The 22476-nt window shown below is 30.8% G+C and overlaps 1 protein-coding gene across 3 annotated transcripts in view; it reads left to right on the top strand.

Annotated features, from left to right (window-relative positions):
- LOC122498534 (protein grainyhead) overlaps window positions 1-22476 on the top strand; it is a 136410-nt gene that overhangs the window by 102779 nt on the left and 11155 nt on the right. For all 3 annotated transcript variants that reach the window (XR_006301239.1, XM_043606305.1, XM_043606306.1), the window contains exons 5-8: window positions 15758-16112; window positions 16944-17324; window positions 20102-20358; window positions 21304-21472. Coding sequence is in view for 2 of the 3 variants with exons in the window: in XM_043606305.1 (XP_043462240.1) it covers window positions 15758-16112; window positions 16944-17324; window positions 20102-20358; window positions 21304-21472 (1162 nt within the window). In the remaining variant the exon portion in view is untranslated. The remainder of the gene's footprint in view (window positions 1-15757; window positions 16113-16943; window positions 17325-20101; window positions 20359-21303; window positions 21473-22476) is intronic.

Genomic DNA, 22476 nt, shown 5'->3' with positions numbered 1-22476 from the left:
ATTTTGATTGGCTACAACTCTAAATTGACAATTTGTGAGTTTTATATATTTTATAAAATTTTAATTTAAAATATAAATGTTTTAATTTATACATGGTTGCCACGCAACCTGGAAACCTGGAAATGTTAGGGAATTTTATAAACCTTGAAAAAACCTGGAAAAGTCAGGGAATTTTGATCGAAATCCTGGAAAATTGTTGTTTTCTAAAGTTATTGTGTTTATTCTTAAAATCTGATTTTTCTTAAATATTTCAAAATTAATTCAATTTTAAAAGAGATGCGTTTACAATTTTCATAAATAGATCAACTTCAAAAGATTTTAATTTGTAATTTTGTAAAATTTCAATTTTAAATGGATTTAATTAGAAATTTTAAAAAACCTAGATTTTTAAAAAAAATATTTAAAATTCTTCTGAAATTAGTTAAATTTTTTAATACATATTTAATTGATTATTAAGAATAATGGATTTATAGAAGAATTTTAGTTAAAAACACTAAAACAAATTGAATTTTGAAACAATTACAAATAATTGCAGAAATTCAATTATTTTCAAAAGTAGTCAAATTCTTATCAAAAATTCAATAATTTTCAAAAATTGTAATAAAATTCTTGGCAAAATTTTAATTATTTTCAAAAATTTTTCTCAATTCAATGATTTTAATTGATTCAATGATTTAACTTTAATAAAAAAAAATCTAAAAGAATTAAATTATTTTCATAAATAATAAAATTCATCGAAGACTATCAATTATTTTTAATACAATTTTAATGGAATTCCTCAAAAAATGTAATTATTCTTAAAAATTATATTAAAATTTACTAATGAAATTCAATTATTTTAAAAACCTTTGCTTCAATTTATATATTAGAATTTAAGTATTATTTTCAATACAGTTTTAATTAAATTTCTTCAAAAAATTAAATTATTTTCAAAACTTTTAATGAAATTCTTTGTACCAATTCAATTTTTTCAAAATAAATTTAATAATATTCTTCATAGAAATTTAATAAGTTTCAAAAATTTGTCAAAATTCAATTATTTTCAATGTCTACAATTTCAATAAAATTCGTCTCAATAATACAATTGAGGCCTTGGATCCAATAACTCGCCCGACGCTCGGAGGAACGCGCAACTGCCAGTCAGTGAGCAGTGAGCGCCTCTGGGCCACTCACTGCTACCCGACTGGTATTAGCGCGTTCCTCCGAGCGTCGGGCGAGTTATTGGATCCAAGGCCTCAATTATTTTCAAAAATAAGAAAATTCTTTGCAGAAATTTAATTATGTTCAAAAATTTACAAAATTTCAAAATTCTTTATAAATAATAAAATTTTTCTCTGAAACTCAATTATTTTCAAAAATTTTAATAAAATTCTTGGAATATTTTTCCTATTTTTTTTTGTAGTCCTGATGAGCCATGTTCTATGGCGAAAATACATTTGAGAAAATAAACATTTAAATTAAATATTAAAGAAACTACATCTTCTTGGACCAAACGCCACAAAAATATTCACTTTATTATCTATAAAATTAAGGTCCTTTCAAAAAACTTCAATTTATAATAATATTCTTATATATGCTGATTTATTGAATTTCAAATTTTTGAAAATCTTATTTCCTGTGGCGAAATAATGATTAAATATTTATTTAAAAATGAAATTATTGATGTTTTCGATTAATTTTTCAATTAAAGAAATTTGCAAATAAATGTAATGAACATTTTTTTGTGTATCTAATCATTTTGCGAGTTACATTAATTGATTAAATTTAAAATGTAAATTAATTAATAAAAAATATATTTTTTTTAAATCGATAGTCGACTGGGTCAGAAGTTATTTTTAAGGTTGAATTCGAAAATAATAAATATAAGGAAGAGAATAAACATAGGGTTAGTTTTAAAAAATAGAGTTTTGTATATGGATAGTGCGAGGAGAGTGGGGGAAAAATTTAAAAAACGTTTGAGAGGTTATACAAAGCTGAGAAGCGTGGATTTTATACCGTCGAAACATTATACTTTATATTCTGCAATGACGCATAATTCAGTTGAATATACACTGTGTGTACCCTCCACAAACCGAGTGTAGGTGTCAGCGCATCGGGTTTTTGTACTTATCAACACAAACTCGCAAATGAGTTTACAGTTTTACACGCGAATATTCGCCTCTCTTGCATCAGGACGCGCTAAATAAGGCGAAAAGCAAAGCTCACCGTATAAAGCGGAATTCCTGCTTGTCGGTAAATTAGCAATTAACAACCTTTTCGTATAGCAAGCATACACGATTAAGAACTCTGACAAACCCAACAGTCTTGACATTTGTTTGTTTCTTTTTTTCCTTCTTCTTCTTCTTCTTTTATTTCTTCTTTTTCCTTAAAGATTCCTTCTCATTCGTATTTATTCAAAAATTATTCCTCTCTCTCTCTCTCTCTCTCTCTCTCTCTCTCTCTCCTACCTCGAAAAAATTAGTATACCGATGTTATTAAGAATTTAATTCAACTCCTTTTATAATATCCTCCAAATTGATTTCTTTTTCATAAATTTACATTTAATTAACTTTCATTATTATCTTATTTATTAAATAATTTTTTTTTTGAATTTTTTAATAATATATATTAATAAGCTTCTTGTGAATCGGTAATTACATCCTTTATATCATTATAAGAAGAAGGAACAAAAAAAAATGCGAGAAAAACGTTTTGTAAATAATTTTAATCATTAAATGACAAATGTTCAATTACCCAGATTTTAAATTCCCGTATTCACTTTATTCCATATTCATTAAGATAATAAAAAAATAGAGAGGACACAAATAAGTGATAAAAAGAAAATAAAAAAGAATTGCGCTTGATTAGCCCGACAAGCAGGAAATCGAATTCTAATAATAATTCATATATATATACGTATATAATAAAACGAAAGAATTGAACCGGAATAGTGATAAGCGGAATGTCAATCGATTATTTCTCATTAATTGTTGACAAATAATTTATCTCCAACTTCCTGGATTTGATTAGAAATTATTTTTTTTTTAACAGGAAAGAAGGGAGGGGAAATTTTCAAATTTAAGATTTATAACAGACGTGAAACAGAAATATAGTTGTGAAACGCGGGGTAAATAAATAGTATACGATGATGCGTAGTTTTATTTTTTCAAATCGTTCACTAATGAGCTAATTTCTATGTCGTGGAGAAGAAGAAGCTATATATGATATCACACTTATGAGATTTTATTTTATTTCTTCTCCTTTTTTTAATACTTTCAAGTCCTAAGAGAGGCCATCGATTTCTCTACGTCCCATGGCTGTCATATCGAAGGGCGAAGTTACACCGTTAATTAATTTCCACGCAGTGCGACGCGCACACATTGAGAGTCCATATATAATGCAATCGAGATTCTTTCATGAGAATAAAATGAGAGGAAAAAAAATTATTACCCGTCGCAATAAAGCCACCGTGTGGTATGAATTGACTCCTCGCGTTATCATTTTAGCTCTCTTGAGTATGAGTGAGTAAGAGAGAGAGAGAGAGAGAGAGAAATATTAATGACCAGCCCTGACACATTGTCGATGGCAAATTGTTATATACTCGTTCAATGTCTTAAAGAAAACTATTTTTATTACTTTTTAAATACCACATGTTTGCTATATAATAAGATTGAATTACTTTTGGAAATTTTCATTCATTCAATTGAATTTCTTAAACTTTACATTCATTCGAAACGTCTCTTTTCAATTTTTCAACACAGAATCCTGAAGATTTTGTTTATTAACAACTTGCACGAAGTTGTTTCATTTCAGAAAGTATTATTATTAGTATTACCCTTAAATTTTTGTATATTTTCTATACTCACCTAAAATTGTTTTTCCAATTCTTCAACATAAAAAACCCTAAAAATTGCTACTTATTCCTTACTATACTTTTCCAAACTTGTTCCACATCAAAAATTGTCATTTCAAATTTTCAAGAAAAAACCCTTTGAAGTTTACTTTTAATTACTAACTTATTCGAATTATTTCTACTTCAGAAATTGTCTTTTTAATTTTTCAACAGAAAACCCTAAAAAATTATTTTTAATTACTACTTACTCGAAGTGAATCCCTTTTAAAAATTATCTTTTTAATTCTTCAACAAAAAACCTATAAAACTTTGTATTTTTTCTTCTTGCCTAAAATCAATTTTTCAACAAAAATCCTTAAAAATTATTTCTAATTACTGCTTACTTAAAATGGATGCATTTTAGAAATTATCTTTTCAAGTTTTTAACAAATAAACTCAAAAGAAATTATTTCTAGTTTCTACTTACCTGAAGTGGAACCATTTCAGAAAATGTGTTTTCAATTTTTCAACAAAAAACCCTAAAAAAATTATGTTTAATTATTACTTACCCAAAATGGATCTATTTCTGAAAACGTCTTTTCAATTTAAAAAAAAAAACCCTAAAAAATTATTTTTAATTACTATTTACCCGAACTAGATCCATTTCAAAAATGTCTTTTCAGTTTTTCAACAAAAACCCTCATAGAAATTACTTTTAATTAATACTTACTTAAAGAGGATCCATTTCAGAAATTGTCTTTTTAATTTTTTAACAGAAACATCTATAGAAATTATTTTTAATTAATAACTTACTTAAAGTGGATCCATTTTAAAAATTGTCTTTTTAAATTCTTCAACAAAAGTCCCTTAAAATTTTGTTTGTTTGATACTTAAATAAAATTGTTTCTTATAAAACTTGTCTTTTCAATTTTTCAACAAAAATCTTCAAAAAATTATTTCTAATTGTTTTTACCCGAAGTGGATCTATTTCAAAAATTGTTTTTTAATTTTTCAACAAAAGTCCCTTAAAATTTTCTTCATTTGATACTTAAATAAAATTGTTTCTTATAAAACTTGTCTTTTCAATTTTTCCCAAAAAAAAAAAAAATGATTTCTAATTCTTTTTACCCGAAGTAGATCAATTTCAGAAATTGTCTTTTCATTTTTTTAACAGTCAACCCTAAAAAATTATTTTTAATCATTACTTAAGCCGAAGTAGATTCATTATGGAAAATGTCTTTTCAAATTTTTAACAAAAAACCTTTAACCTTTCTATTTAGAAATTATCTTTTCAATTTTCATCAGAAAACCCTTAAAACTTCTAATTTTTCTACTACTCACTAAAAGTAGTTTCATTTCAAAAATTGTCTTTTAAATTTTTCAACTAGAAACCCTTAAAACTCTATTCATTATATTACTACTTTCCCAAAGCTGTTTCTTTTTAAAAATTATCTTATCAAATTTCAAAAAAAAAAAACCTTTCATACTTCATAGGTTTACTTACTCTTTACCAAACTGATTCCATTTTAAGAGTTATCTTTTCAAGTTTTCAACAAAAACACTAATAGAATTTATTTTAATTACAACTTACCCGAAATGGTTTCATCTGAAAAACTGTCTTTTCAAATTTCTAAGAAAACACCTTAAAGAATTTATTGTTAATTACTACTTACCTGAAGTGTTCCATTTTAAAAATTGTCTTTTCTAATTTTCAACAAACAACCCTTGAAACTTTGCTCATTTTATTGCTACTTACCCGAAGCTATATGTTTCTTTTTAGAAGTTGTCTTTTCAAATTTTCAACAAAAATCTCCTGCAAATTTCAGTTCTTATTATTTACTTACCTATTTCCATTTCAGAAATTGTATTTTTAATTCTCCAGCAGAAATCCCCTAAAAAACTTTGTACATTTAACTTTTATTTTCCACATTATTACTAATTGGATTAAATCCATTTTTTCTTTAAATTTCCATTCATTCTGTTGAATTTTCTAAACTTTGTCACTAAAGCAACTGCATTCTTGAAATTCCTCATTAATGCAATTGTATTAATAGTTTTCATTTCTATCATTGCCATTGATCTATTTTTATTTGGAGTGTGGTGTCTTCCGGTCCATTTGCTTCGTTTGCAAACTACCGTGGGTTCCATTCCGCGATGAAGAATATAAGAGACCCCAAAGTTGCCTCTAAACTCGCGAAGGCTCCAACTTTATGGGGTGGCTAGAAAACCCTCTCATACCATTATGACTGTAGACGTACCCCTCGTGGTCCCACTTTTTGATTTATATCGGTCGCTTAGCATATCTCGTAATTTACTGTTGAGAATCCTCAACGTACATATTTGAAAGAGGAGAGGTAGAAAAAAATCACCTTGCCATTGCAGTGCGAAAGAGAAAGAGAGAAAGACGATGATGCTTCTGTTACCGATACCAAGCGGAGGCCGTGGGGACTTGCTACTGTAATCTTTTGCATCAATCTCCATCTCTTTCTTACCCCCTCTCTCTCTCTCTCTCTGTCGCACTTGCTCTTCTGCTATAGGTTGTTGTGTGTACAGATAGCATCTCGACAATTTGTACGATGGTTGATCGTTAAAACTCCCATCGTTTCGCGCGTAAACCACTGGGGCGGGAAAGGTGTGATTTTAATCCAATTTCATTTTGTTGTTTGCAACAATCACATATCCAGTGCATAAGTGTTGAAAATTGGTTCATCCTCGAATGAATGTTACAGGCAATCTTGAAAGCTGAAGATGAGAAAAAATGGTTTTTCAATAAATCGGAATTAGAAACACTCATATCTGCGTGGATGAATGTTGAGTGTAAGTGCGTTGAAAATTGGCTCATCCTCTAGTGGATGTTGCATTTCCCTAACACTCAACTTCGGATCAATGTATATTTTAATTTATACATTTATATTTTATAGGTTAAGCATCAAAAATCGGTTCATCCTCAAATAGTTCTTGGGCAGTTTTGAAAAAACGAAAAAAGAATAAATTCGATGTATAAAATAAAGTTTTTTATAATGTCAATATATACAGACTTGTAGGTGTAAAATAAAGATAGTTGAATTAAAAATAATAATCTTAACATTATTCAATGTCGGCTTGTACATTGTTTAACAGCAACAATGTCAAGGGAGAGAAAGATCTCAGCGCGCGATAAACTGGGAAACGAAACGCGCGTAATAAGAATGTAGAATCATCAGACTAATGTTGTCCTACACGAAGGACATCATTGCGCGTTTCTCTCGTTGTCGACCTTTTCTCTTTATATAAAAATAAACCTTCCTTGCCCCAACTTTATATTTTCTCTTCTTTTTCCACAAAGAGATCTTTTTCTTTACTCGAAAGGTCATCGAACAAAATTTTCTCCGATCTGTAAAACTTAACTTATTAAGGGTCATGACCCTTAAGTTAAGTTTTTCAGATCGCAGTAAAATTTTGTACTTCTTTCTAATCTTAAAATACATGATGAATAATCATGTTCTCTTTGGAAATTCTTATCTCTAATTGTGATTTGATTTTGAAAAAAAGCTCACTTTGAAAGAAAGGAAGTTTTTTTCGAGAGATAAATAAAATATATTCATTAAATATAAATTCGCGTTGGAAAATGGTAGTTTTGTGGTGTTTATTTGCAAGAGTGATTTCGCACTCTTAAGCGTTTATGAAAGTCTTGAGAGTTAGGCGTAGACTATAATGTCGTATCATAAAGATAATTTTCTTCAAAGACTGCGTGGTTTGCAGGTTTTCTTTATTCCTTGAAGAAGGTCGAGGGTCGTACTGGCAGGGGGTATCGCGTCGGTACACGACATTCTTGACGATGAACATCGATATAGTCACATCACTTCACCGTCATAAAACACAATAATTCCCGACTCTCATTCCCTCTAATCTTCGCGCGTCTTCTTTCTCGCCATATAGAATTCTTTTTTTTTAATTTTTTTTTAGTTTTATTTTTTAAAAGTATTTAATAATACTATTTTAAAGTAAATTTAAGTAAATAAGTATAGTAAATTTACTAGATTTAATAATCTAGTAAATTTATTAACTAAAGCGTAAATTTACCAAAAAATACAGTTTTAAGGGTTTTTTCTTGAAAAATTAAAAAGAGAATTTCTGAAATGGATCCACTTTGTAGTTAGTAGTTAAAAAAGTTTTTTAGGGTTTACATTTAAAAAATGTAAGAAAAGTAATTTGTTAGATAGTTATTCAGTTTTTCTTTACTATTAAAAAATATCTTCTAGGGTTGCTTATAAAATAAATATTTCTTTTTTAAAAAAGGGTACGTCAACTATTATGGAATTAACTGATTGTGAGAGGTTTATTTACATTTCCGTCGACAAATACGGGTTTTCACGCTCCGTAGATTTATCTACATATAACATTATATCCTTAATCCTTTTATTTTATTTTTCTTAACGCCACTATAACGGTATGTTACCGCTTAGAAAAATATATACGCGATGCTTTCCCACTGATGTCGAGAATTAGCCGTTAAATTGAACCTTTTTAGAATAATTTCGCCACGCGAAAATATTTGTTTTCTTTGATTTGCGGGAAATAAGTTTTAAAATTGTCTTCTCAAGTTTTCAACAAAAAACACTTAAAACTTTGATTTCTTACTACTTACCTAAAATTTTTTTTATTTCAGAGAATGTCTTTTCAATTTTTCAACAAAAAACCCTTAAAGCTTTATTTATTTACTACTTACCCAAAGTAGTTCCATTTCAGAAAATGTCTTTTTAATTCTTCAACAAAACATTCTACAAAAATGATTTTTAATTACTACTTACCCAAAGTGGATTCATTTCAAAAAATGTCTTTTCAATTTTTCAACAAATAACCCTACAAAAGTTATTTTTAATTACTACTTACCCAAAGTGGATCCATTTCAGGAAATGTCTTTTCAGTTTTTCAAAAGAAGAACCTGAAAAAATTATTTATATTCACTATACTTTCCCAAAGTGGGTCTTTTTTAACAATTTTTAAAAATACTTACCTACTCCGTGAATTTTATTTTCGTGGATTTAAAAAAAATAAGAAAATGTGAAAATTTTAAAAATTGAGTAAAAGTTTTAAAAAATGAAATAATTTTTAAACAATTGCAAAAAATATTTCTAAATTTCCTTTTTGTTGTCTATTCAAACATAATGTGGATAGAATGTGTAAAAATTGTAGATTATGGATACGAGTATATACAATATGAAATTCAGTATGTGTCGAGAGTGCGTAACGAGAACCGTTGATCTCTGAAAATGACCCTCGCGTGGGGCATTAGGGTTACTTCCACCGGTGAAACCAGAAGTTTCAGTGTGTATAGCCTGAACCGTTGTCACTGTCGACTCACAGTCTTATAACAATATTATAATCGTAAATTTAAATAAACGAGAACGTGCGCTCACGGCAATATACGTGTCGAGCATAAGGAGGCGGCTTTTTATATATACTTTATACTATTCTTCTAAGCAGATTTCTGGTTTTTCAAGTCCCATTTCGTTTTACGACGTGACACCGGTTACTTGCGGGTTAAAGATCACCGGAGTAGCCGCAGCGCCACCGTGTTGACCACGGTGAGCCATTTACCTTTTCGCCACTCTAACGCAATTTCACCAGCAACCGTTTTTTAATCGACATTTCTTTTTTTTGTAAACAATTGGAAAATAAGTAACCAAAAAACTATTCGAATTTATCTTATTTACGATAATAAATTAAATAAGTTAGAATAGAATTTCAATGTTAAATAGAATTTTTAATAAGTAGAGGAAAAAAATTTACGAAATAGAAGAAAAGAATGGATGTTGTTAGATGAAGCATGACATTTATGAAGTTTTCCAAAGACTCATTAACTTGCTGATTACTCTTGTAATGGGTAAATTAAATGATTACTATGACATCATGATTCGAGTGGATGATTGGTTTTTTTAATATTTATGCAAACAAAAATCGCGAGTAAATTGCAGAATTACACAATGACAATCATGAGAGTGAAACATAGTGCAAAACATCATAACAATATACGAGTCAGTGCGCTTTTAAAAAAGGCGTGTATTTGACTTCAGCATTTTAGTTTTAGATACAGATTCCTGCACCGACATTTACCGACTCTTTTTTACTCTGGACTCAAACCATAAGGAGAAGAGTGATAAAATGCTTTGAGTCCAGGCTAAAAAAGTATCGGTAAATGTCGATGCAGAAATCTGTATTTAGAACCAATTCAGTAAAGTACTGCTGGAGACATCAACCGAGCAGTAACATTCAGAGAAAAGTAAATTCAAGACTAGTTTTTTTTTGCGCGGAAGTGACGTCATGTAAAATAACCCCCCCTTCCATTGAGCGTTTCTGATGTCAATGTTGTTTTCAATATTCATAAACTGAAGATTGAGCATTAGAGTGATTCTTCGACAGTTATGTGATTGGATTATACATCATCCATATACAGAGGCGTTCGATTCATATTAAAATTCCCTCAATTTATGAATATCGAACCTTTTACACACTCCACTGCACCTACAGTTAGTTTTACATATGTATCCAATAAGAACTTTAAATCAAGAAAAATTTCGTCAAGAGAACTCTTGGGATGGAATTTAAAAATATTTCCCATCTTATATAGGTTTACAAATTAAAACATTGAGTATTTTAAGTTTTCTACTGCGCAGATTGTATTGTGAAAAAAAAATTTTAAAACTGATCAGTAAAATTGTGATGAACCTTTCAAGCAGTGCAATAGAGGAAAATTGTGGAATACAACAGAGACGTGACGATAATTTGGGGGAAAAGTTTAAGTAGGAAAAAAACAAAGTTATTTATGTTCGTGAAAGGAATTTAATCGTGGTGGCATATCAGGTGTAATTTGCGCGGTGAGTCGCACGCGTCATCTTATTTGGATAACACGTCTCTCGGGGTCAGTTATTCTGGTTCGATTTCCGGTTTTTAAAGTCGCCCGATTCCGGTTCCCGGTGGCAGGTCGCGTCATGCCCGTGCAAGTTTCTTTAAAGTACAGGTTGCCCGTATGCGGTCTGACCTCGCGTCTTGACCCTACCTCCACAACTCTTGACTGGTATACCAGGTGTACACTTGTCGTGTCGTCGTCGATATATACGACACGTTGAGTATATATATACATATATATATATATATATATATATATATATATATATATATATATATATATATATAAATGTGTACACGTAAGTGAGCCTATATTCATGGCCTTTAACTTGACTAGCGACTATAAGAATTAGTTAACTGCAACTACTTATATATATATATATATATATATATATATATATATATATAAGTACCACCGGTTATGTGGGCTATATGACTCTACGTGCGATAACCTCTTCTCGCACGTCGTTAACATTTTTTCTTTTTCTTTTCGCAATTTTTTATGCCTTTTACGACCCTACAAAACCGCACACAGTCTTACATTGTTCCAGGACAAAAGAATGTTGTGTAAACGAAAATTTTCAGAAGACATGAATGTGATAATTTTTTGAAATCACATATATATATATATATATACACACATACATATATACACATATATATATATATATATATATATATATATATATATATATATATATATATATATATACTAAGGGGGCTTCGCCCCCCTGCGCGCTTCGCGCGCCAACCCCCTATATAAAGATGGTAAAATGCGATTTTATGATTTTGGCAAATCTGAAATTCTTAATTATCATATATAGTAAAGATTATTTCACATCTTTTTAAATTTGGTTTGTAATAAATTTTAACTAATTTTAAAGTTTAGTGTACCTCCTCGTGGTGCATCTTGGAAACAAATTCATTAAAACTGAATTTTAAAATAAATTTTAAAATAAATAAATGTATTTATGTGTATGCACTTACAATTTTCGAATTTTAAAATAAATTTTTAATTAAATTTCAAACACATAAGATACTTGACTTTTACAGAATTTGGCTAAAAACCAAATTTAAAAAGATTTCTAATCATTTTTATTACATATAATAATTTAAAATTTCAGATTGGCTAATGTCATAAGATCGCATTTTACCATCTTTGTCATCAATTTTGTAGTAACTAACAGCCTTCAAGGAAAAAATTTGTCTTTGGCATAGGTTTTGACGTCCTATTTGGCGCTCCTATTTAAGGGGGCAAGCTCTGACCTGTAGGTAAAACACAGGTCAAATTTTGACGTAATGTAATGGCCCACATTAAAGCACCATTAAAACCTGTAGCTCAAAAAATAGGTAAAATTAAACATGGATTTTGACGTAATGTAAGGGCCCACATGGAGACCACTTTTAAACCTATAGGTCAAAAAATAGGTCAATTTTGACATAAGTTTTGACGGCCCCTTTGGGATAGGGCGTTTCTTACAGAATCTTGAAACAGCGGCGGCGGCGATATCTTTTTGTAATATATATGGCGTTAGAATTTTATATTTATTTACAAAATTTTAAGTTTACATGATATGTTAAATTGGTTAGTAATAAAATTCTATGTTGAAATTATGAATTTTATTATTATTGTTAAATATAATAATTATAATTCATTAATAATTAATATAAATGTAAAAAAAAGAAAAAAAAAGGGGGTTTTGAGGTTATGTTTGCCATGTGACCTGTAAGTGGGAAGGGGGTTTTGAGGTTATGTTTGCCCTTTGACCTTTGAGGAGGGGGGATGGAATCTTGAAACAGCGGCGACAGCGATATATTTTTGTAATTTTCATTATTATAATATAATGACGATTTAGTGGAGGTGGTCTCAGAAAAACTGTAACTAATAAATAATTTTAAAAAACCAACTCTAAATAGCTATTTGGAGTCAGTTTTTAAAAATCCAAGATGGCGGATTCAGTATGGCTGACTAATTTTTAAAAACTGATCGAATTAACTTGAAACTTCTTATTCGGGGATTTTAGGGGTCGCTGAACAAGAATTTGGGGTCAATTTTTAAAAATACAAAATGTCGGATTCACTATGGCTGACCAACTTTTAAAAAGTGATAGAATTAGCTTGATTTTTGTTACTCGGGAGTTTTTGGGTTCGCTGAACAAAAAGTATCAGTTTTTAAAATTTAAGATGGCGGACAAATTTTTAAAAGCTGATCGAATTAGCTTGAAACTTATTGTTATTCGGGGGTTTTCGGAGTCGCTGAACAAAAATTTGGGGTTAATTTTTAAAAATACAAAATGGCAGACAAATTTTTAAAATTCATCGAATTAGCTTGAAACATATCTTAGTCGGGGATTTTAGGGGTTGCTGAACAAGAACTTGGGGTCAGTTTTTGAAATTTCAAGATGGCGGATCCAGTATGGCGGACCAACTTTTAAAATGTGATCGAATCAGCTTGAGACTTGTTACTCGAAAGTTTTAGAGGTCGCTTAACATGAATTTGAGGTCAATTTTAAAAATTCAAGATGACGGACTAATTTTGCTTGAAACTTATTATTACTCGGTAGGCTTTTGAAGTCGTTGAACAAGAATTTAAAGTCAGATTTTCAAAATTCAAAAAGTTTGACAAATTTTTTTGTTAGATCCTTAGTCTCACTTGGAAGTTGTTACTGGGGGGATTTAGTGATAGTGTGTGTCAGTAAAAATAAATAACAGAAAATATTTGATACAAGAATAAAATTTGTACGCATACTTTCATGGAGTAGAAAATATTAATATTAATGCCCATCTTGAGATGAATCTGACGTAAAAAGAGCATGAATGCCGAACAAGCTGTTTAGCAGTATAAATATTGTAGGCTCTAGAATAATAGTAGACGTGTACCTTTGCATAGATGGAAATTCGCACGCAAAATAATTTTAAAAATCGCGCGCGGATTAGCATCGCATTATATACATGTATGTAGTTATAGTGTGTACACTTTACTCACTCTCATTGACACTGTGCACACACGAACGCGTATGGATCAATTTCATTTAAGCCAAATTCATGGGGTTCTATACTGCATGTTAGGGATCTTATAGCTTCAGGTTATGACGGTCCTCCAAGAAGCGCGTCCGCTTTTTTTCTCCCTACTTTTTTTATGTATATATATTCATATATATATATATATATAAGAAGCAAAGAGAATATATGCGCGCACGCGGTATGCTTGCGTATAGACAGGGACAAGACGAAAGAGATCAGGTATCAAGTGAAAAAAAATCCATTGTATGAAAGCATCTGACCGTAGGTATGCTTGAAGCTAGTGCCGAGACCTGGGATTCTCTTTTGAGAGTTGATATGTGAAGGAGTGAGAAAGAGACAATGAAGATGGAAAAGAAAAAGACAGAGAGGGAGGAAGGAAAAAGGGGTAAGAGAGAAAAAGAGACAGAAAGAGAGGATCAACTGGAAAAAGGAAAAGAGCACATATATACATACTGAAAGCGTTGGCAGTTTATAAGGGTCCCAGCATTGTAGATATGTATTATCATGCTAAATATAACATGTTAACTACTTCACATAATGCGCGCATCGTTCCTTCTGTCTTCTCACTTCATCTCATTTTAAGTATTCAATTTTTTCTCCCCCCATTCCCATTCGTACTTGATCCATCGAAGATTGAACGCTGAATAGAAAAAATTAATTTCCCAGCTTCGCCTATTAAAAATTTATCTGAATTATATTCTGCCCTAGGATTGCAATGTTTAAAAATTTTTATAAATCATGGAAACTCTTACGGAAAATGTCGGAAATGTCGATGTTCATGTGTCCTACAGTTCACAATATGACGTGCAATTATATAGTTAGGTTCTTCATCGACCAACGAGCTAAGTAATCCAACGTTCAGGGTAATCATTAATTTTCGTCAAATCTTATAATTCACAGAAAAAAAGATAGTATAAATTTTGTTGCGGGGAATTTTAACCAATGTTAATTCACATAGAAAGTGGCGCCCTCACTTAGGTGAAAATTTGTTGCAGCGAATATTTACCCCAAAATCAGGTTAAAATTTAAACTTTGTTTTTCTAGTGTTATAATAAAAAGTAATATAAATCTAAATGTATATGATTATTTATAAAGACCTACAATGAAAAAACTTTTGACATTGTACATTCGGTTCATTTTTGTGTTTCAACCCAAGTGGTATTTCACTAACCACAACGTTTTCTTCCTCATAGGACAGTATTCCAAATTTTGTAAAATTAAAATTTGTCTCAGGTTGGATTAATCACTGAAACGTTGGATTTCATTCTTAACAAAATATTTACGATTTATCTTTATTATAAACACTTCGGTTCTTACCAAAATATTTATGATTTATTCTTATTATAAACAATTTGACTTACAATTAGCATACATTTCGCCACTAGATTGCATCTAACTGTAAGTAAACGAAGTAATGAGTGCGAGAAATGTCAGCACAGTACATCACGATAAGCATACTTTTTTAAACGTAAATATTTAAAAATAAATTTTCTCGTATAATCTCGTGAAATTTTTTTTTTATAATCTCGTGTTAATTTTTGCATATAATCTCATGAAAATTACGAATAAAATTTGATAAGAGAGTTGTAAAACGCTATAGAACAAGATGTAACTGGAATATATGAGGAACTAAACCATAAACTGGAAACTGTTTCTGGTTTTGTGATTTTATCATGGTCGAAAGAGATAAATCTAGTATGAGACATTGCGACAAGGCATTTATGATGCTACTTAAGTAATAACAGGTTTCGTTATATTATAGTAATTGTTGTCCAAGTGAGAACATGTTGATGGTTATTATTTCGTTTTGTTGATTTTGAACTAAAATATTTAATTTAGATTTTTATCGTTTCCTTCTTTTCATTTACTGAAGAATTTTGAATTTGGCGCCAAAACTTTTCCAGATAGTCGCGCATAACGTCAGACAGTCGGCGCAACCAAAAGTCATTTAAGACTTTTATATATGTTTACGATTTATCTTCATTAAAATCCTTTTGACTTAGCATTTATTTTTTGTTTACTTTTATGTTAAAGGGGTGTGATGGGACCAAAACTTTTGGTGCAAGAGGCTCCTGGTGCCGGCTCAACAAATCGAATGGAAACGTCCGAAGGCACAGGTGGAGGGGAGCTTCATCACTTATTTCATCAGTATAATCAACAATCGCACAGTCCAGGGCAAAGTCTGCAGGGTGGTCTCTCTCTTCCCCTTAGTCCGCAATCGTTACGTCACGATGGTTCGTCAAGTGCCGGTATACAGGGGGTTAAACGTGAACCCGAGGATCTCAGTTCATCACGAGGTGGTCAACAATCTAGTAAACGTCACAAACAATCGCAACCTGACAGTCCAACGCCGCCGGGAATGTACCATCATCATCAGCACCAGCTACAGGTAAGTCCCTCTCTTTCTCCACATATACATTTATACCGGTTTTACATTACCTAGCATTATATCTTGAAAAAGAATATTATTATAAAAAGGAAATTAAGGAGACAAGAATTAAGTTCCATCTCAAGAAGTTGGGGGGGTTAAAAGGTCCTCATATAGCGGTTTTTTTTCTTGCAATATTATTATAAACCGTTGGAGAAACTAATTAGGGAAATTAATTTCTGTTAGCTTCTGCATGACGCAGCGGGCTAATTGGACAGAGATTACTTTCCTTTATTTACTTGACGACGACGCTAATTATGGATTTTAATATTAAGAAAACTTAATGTATATTGCAATTGTATGGAGTATGCATTTTCATAATTCTTTTAATATTTTTCAATAAAATGATTATTAATTTTTTCTTACTATTAAGTAGTACTTTTATTCGAATTATCGTTAATTTTAATTATATTAACTTCCTTATTGATTATAATTATATTGGTAAATTATTTAGTTCGGCTAATAGAGAAGGTGAAATGTCGCAATTCCTGTTCTATGGCAAATTGATATTTTAGTTGTGTAATCGTTTTTCAATTAATCAAAGAGTTTGAAATGTTTGTTAACATATCGTGATATTTGCATTAATGTTAAATTTACTCTGGCGTATTTAATCAAATGTAACTTTGAAAAAATTTAAAACGAGCTGAAAATGAACTGAGTGATAGTCTATAGGGTAGTGAGTTAACTTGCAACTCTCGATGATTTTTGAAAATTTGATTTTTATTTTTGAGGTTACATGAAAAATTTGGAATATAAATCTTGAAGTTTTAATTCTTAATTTTCCTTTTTCAGGTACAGCAATACGGAAGTCCCTACGATCCCTATTCGTCGTGCAGTCCGCGACTGCAATCGGCGGGTTATACGTCGGCTTCGGCGAATGCAGCGGCAAATGCTGCAAATTCCGGGGGACTTCATCAGGAGGCAACAGTTTACGTGACGAGTGAACAATTGCCACCATTGGCCTCGTCGAGTTCCTCGTCACTACCTACAACGACTGCATCCTACACGAGGTACGAAGTTGTGCCCAGTTCATATGCGACAACACACGCAATTCGCACCACATCAAGTAGCAGCAAAGTCCTCACTGTCGATCTACCCAGCCCTGATTCGGGGATTGGTGCCGACGCTGTCACCCCGAGGCAGGATCATCATCCGCCAACGGCACTTCATCAGGTATTTTTCGCTTTCTTTCAATTTTTTATTTTAATAACTATTAACGTTTTTCTTCTTTTTTACCAACCTTACATAATCTTGAAGTGCGAAATTCCAAGTATCTGTAAGCTGATTTTCCAAGTCTCAAAACAGAAAAACTATAATATATGTAAAGTAACGGTTACCATCGAAGCATTTTCTGGACTAGCCCCAGAGACCTCTGACGGTGGCATCATTAACTAACCATCTATAGCGTTTCGATTCACTACCCTGATTATCCAAAGAGATTAAAATGCGCCCCTTGCGAATATAACAATTTTCATTCTTTCTAAAGTGGAAATATAAGCGATTTTAGATACTTTTCATTTTCTATAACATTTATTAAAATTAAATTTGCAAAAGAAACATAAATAAAATTAATTTCTCTTTTCATGTTTTCAAAGAAACACTTTTTTCGGAACTAAAAAAAGTGCATTTTTCTGTTTGATGTTTTAATATTTTTTTTTTATTTTTGAACTAAATAAATTGCATTTGTCTTTTCGAACATAAATAAAATTAATTTTTCTTTTCATGTATTCGAAGAAACACTTTTTTTCGAAACTAAGAAAATGCATTTTTCTGTTTTATTTTAATAATTATTTTTATTATTTAACTAAATAAATCGAAGTCAATTGAACCTATTGTTTCGAGATATAAAAACCAAAACAACAAACAAAAAATAAAATTCAAAGAAAAAAATTCGTCCAATAATAAAAATTAATATTCAACCGATTGTGTATATATATATATATATATACGATGGACAAATGTGAGATTTACAATTCCTCATTTAAAGCGGAAGGCAATTTGTTCAAAACTCAGGTTCCCTGTGGAATGATATTGTAGATGATAATCTGTTGGATATTAGTCTTTGTATATCCACACGTATAGCGCTTTACCTTTTTCTCTTTCGATTGCTCATTGAGTAACGTGTCTCGGCTTATCTCTCATGGTATCTCAACAACGATATCGAGATCGATAGTCTTACGGGAAAATACATGTAACTACCATATACACATATATATGCCCCAACATTATTATATTTATACCAACGTCCTTCCTCCCCATAGTAATTCCCGATAACACCAATCGAGTAATAATAATTTTGACGTATTTATTTGTCTCTCGGTGGCTGCAAATTTAATGAAATAAAAAAAGAGAAGAAAAAAAATTTACAATTTTCGAATGAGTAATAATTTTGCCTTTTAGAATTATATTCACTTTCACAAATGCGTAAAATAAAGCAATAGAACGTTTTATTTATTAATGGAATTATAGATTTTTTTAAAAGGAGAAAAATTATTATGTATTGAAATACAAATAGAAAAGGTTAATTTCTTGGAAAAATTGGATTTTTATCAGTAATTTACTTTTCTTTTTCGAAAAATGTTGTTTTTTAATTTGAATCAACTTACTTCCGTAGTGTCTTAAAATCGTTGGTACGTAAAGAACTTCGGGGATTTCCTTTTTTTGCCCTTATAATCGAAAAAAGTATTTTAATATCGATATCTCATCGATTTCCTGCTTTTTTATTGGTTTAAATTTTCCGCGCGCTCATTTAAAATGATTAAAACTTGCAATATAGGTGAAAGACATTTTTTTTATATTTTTGTTAATAGCAAATACTTATTTTTATAAATTATAAAGAAAATATCAAAAATAAATGTCGTTCCTAACAAAAAAACAGTATAATAAAAAATTAATTAAATCTAAATTAAATTAACAACAGAGTAAGAAAAAATGTTTGCTAAATATTGATATTTATACCGCATATTCACTTAAATCTACAATTATGTAAATTATCGGAATAATTTAAATATAAACTTAAGTCGCGTATTTTTTTTCTCTCTCTTGCCTTTATAATTCATTGATTTAAAACAATGTAAGTAATTGATTTGAATGCCTGTTTTTCTCTCTCTTTTTCTCCTTTATGTGTGCCAGTGAATAAGAGTTTACACTTTACGACCCTTCGGTGTTTAAAGTTTCTCGAATATATATGTATGTATATATATAATAGAAGAGAATCGTCGATGGTTAAAGAGCCAGAAAGCAAAATGGTTGAGTGGGTGGTACGAAGAGTTAGGGGGTAAGAAAGTGAAGGGTGAGGGGAGGGGAACAAAAAAATAAAAAAGAAGGAAGAAGAATAATGGAAGTTTTGCGGTCTCGTAAAATCAACCACATCTACAAACCGTGCTCGAGTATATATGTATATACCTTCACAGTCGTTAATAACAACAATAATAATTGGTTGTCTGTAAAAAACCGCGACTTATGTCTTCATATTCGACAATGTAAGACACACACAATAAATATTAATATTCACAAGTGAATTAATTATTAAATTAACATTCACAGACGAATCGGTAAATTTTTAAAACTAAGTATATATACAACCCTTTTTTCATGAATTATTGTTTATATAATAAATTACTGTACAATATAATTATATTGTTGTGTAGTATTATATTGAAATATAATTATATTGTTGTATAATAGATTAAGTATAATATTGTTATATAATGTATATAATTATAGAATATACTCTACGTACTATAGGATACATTGTACGGTATTATAAGTTAGATACATTATATAGATATTGTGAGTTCGATACATTATAATTATGTTATATAATAACAATAACAATATAATATCGATAATAATTAATAATAGGTTAGTGATAAAAAATTTTCCAAACACTTTATTAAGCACTCACTTTTTCTATAAATTTTTTATAATTTTGCTTCTTACTTCTTCAGTCGTCGTTTGATTACACGGAACTATGTCCTGGAGGCAGTGCAACCGCAACGACTGTGGTGCTCGAGAGTGGAGCCGTCATTCACCATCAACCACTGCAACTACAATTGCAGCAAGGACACACCCAAACACAAGTTCCAAGAAGTGCCCTCGTCAGTGGTGCAACAACTCCCAATCCGAATCCAAATCCACCAAGGTCAAGGCCGTGGCACGACTTTGGACGACAGAATGACGCCGATAAAATACAAATAGCAAAACTGTAAGTCTGGAATATTTCTAAATTTTTTAACGTCCTCCCACGTGTCAATAATTACAATTAGTAAAAGAGGGATTTTATAAAAAAAATTTCCAAACACTTTATTAAGAAACCACTTATGGGTTAGGGTTCTCTCACTAAAGAGATTACCGCTAATAATAAGAGATTTTATAGACTTTCCAAACACTTTATTAAAGAAAACCATTCTTAGCTTAGACCAGTAAAGCGATATCATTTCTTCAGTAATTTATAAAGAACTTATAAGAAATAAATGTCTCTTAATGACCACAGCGAATGAAATATTCTCCTAAGCGGATCGAAATTGTGAAAATTGAAATGTCGCGCTAGATAGGAACTTGGTATTACGGTGATAGGTGTAAGTTATAATAAGGCACACAAGGTAGGCGGCAAACTCTATAGAGCAGGACGTTCACCCGCAGTAGTTGCACTCGGTTATCTCTTGCAAAGTTTTGTCCCGCTGAAAAAAATTGAAATACGAAAGCATTACTTTACTTACGTCCAGTGTGCCACCTGAGACTTTTAATATGTATATCGTTTGGGTTGGGAAAATAAAAAGGAAGCCAAGTGACTATGTTTGACCGATACGCTAACTAGACAGGAAAGTTAAAAGTAGATACCAACTTCCTCTTTGGATAGCAAAAGAAAAAAAAATCCCCCTAACTGTTTTTTGGCAGACTATCTTACGTCCAACTTCCTCGTGTTATCACCATTTTATTTCACCTGAAAACAAATATTTGCCATTTGTAATCAATATAAAATTGTTTTGAAACGGATATATTATATAAAAATAGAACATACTGAGTTAATGTAGTTTGGAAAAATAGGATTGGAATATAGGTGACGAAATAATATTGGGTAACAATGCCCAGCCCGTATGACATTCCATTCGGATCATTCCCACGCGACAATCATTAATCATTTTTGCAGTTATGCACCCTACGGTTTCAAGTATCACCTGGAGTCGCCAATCAGTACATCGCAACGACGCGAGGACGATAGAATAACTTACATCAATAAGGGACAGTTTTACGGCATCACGCTGGATTATGTACCGGATCCTGATAAACCTCAACTTAAACCTGGTCAGACTGTCAAGGTAAGGATACTTTAGTATTTTTTTAATCACTAAAGTAATTTTAATGATCCTACATAATGGGATCAAAGTACACAATAATAAAAAAAGGTTATTAAATATTTATTTATACACTCGTCTTATACCTTATTACGCTTTTATAAGTGAATTAAAATTACTCGCATTTGCCTCAAGAGCCCAAAAATGATATTTTAAAAATTTGATAAAAATTGAGGGCGTGGAACGGATAACTGCCTGCTAAGCATGGTTGAAAGGGACCATACCAGTCAGACAACAGTGAGCGCCTCTTGGCCTCTCACTGCTGTCTGACTGGTATAGTCCTTTTCAACCATGCGTAGCAGGCAGTTATCCGTTCCAGACCCTCAATTGTATATATAATTTTATAATTTAATATATGGATATTTTTTTTGATAAGAACTAGATTACTTTTATTAGAAGAAGATTAATTTTAAAATTAGTGGAATATTAAAAATCCCCTTTTTACCACGCGGATGAAACGAGGTCGTTTGTTCTAGCCAGTCTAATTGGCTGAATATCTTCATACCGTTAACAATTGGCGACCCTATAAATAGCGTTGTAATTTTTTTGCCTCTCTTTCTCTCTCTTGCTTTCAATGATCCTCGAGAGTTACGACTTCCTCGTTTAATTACTAATCGAACTTCTTCTCTCCACCCTCGGCCACATGCCGATTATTTACGAGCTTGCAGACAACTCGAACGAACAAGTCGACTATCTCTTGTGTATGCTGTTAGGAATATCTGTTGTCAATTTTTGTTAACAAGAGTAGGAAGCCAAGACTTGAGTCCGGTGAAAGATAAAGTTCTCTACGTTCATTAAAGGGGACACTACTAGCGTCGCGAAAAAATTGCACTTTTTCAGAAAAATTTTCTTTTCTCTAATGCTACCACATTGTAGAAACTCTATATTATCTGAAAGTAGGTGCATTGAAATTAAAAAAATATTTCTTTTCTGCAATGCAACTACTTTGTAGCAACTCTATATATTAT

Source organism: Leptopilina heterotoma, unplaced genomic scaffold (assembly GCF_015476425.1).
Source record: "Leptopilina heterotoma isolate Lh14 unplaced genomic scaffold, ASM1547642v1 Lhet_15, whole genome shotgun sequence".
NCBI lineage: Eukaryota > Metazoa > Arthropoda > Insecta > Hymenoptera > Figitidae > Leptopilina > Leptopilina heterotoma.
The sequence above is the reverse complement of the archived record's forward strand: the minus strand, read 5'-3'. Positions and strand labels throughout refer to the sequence as shown.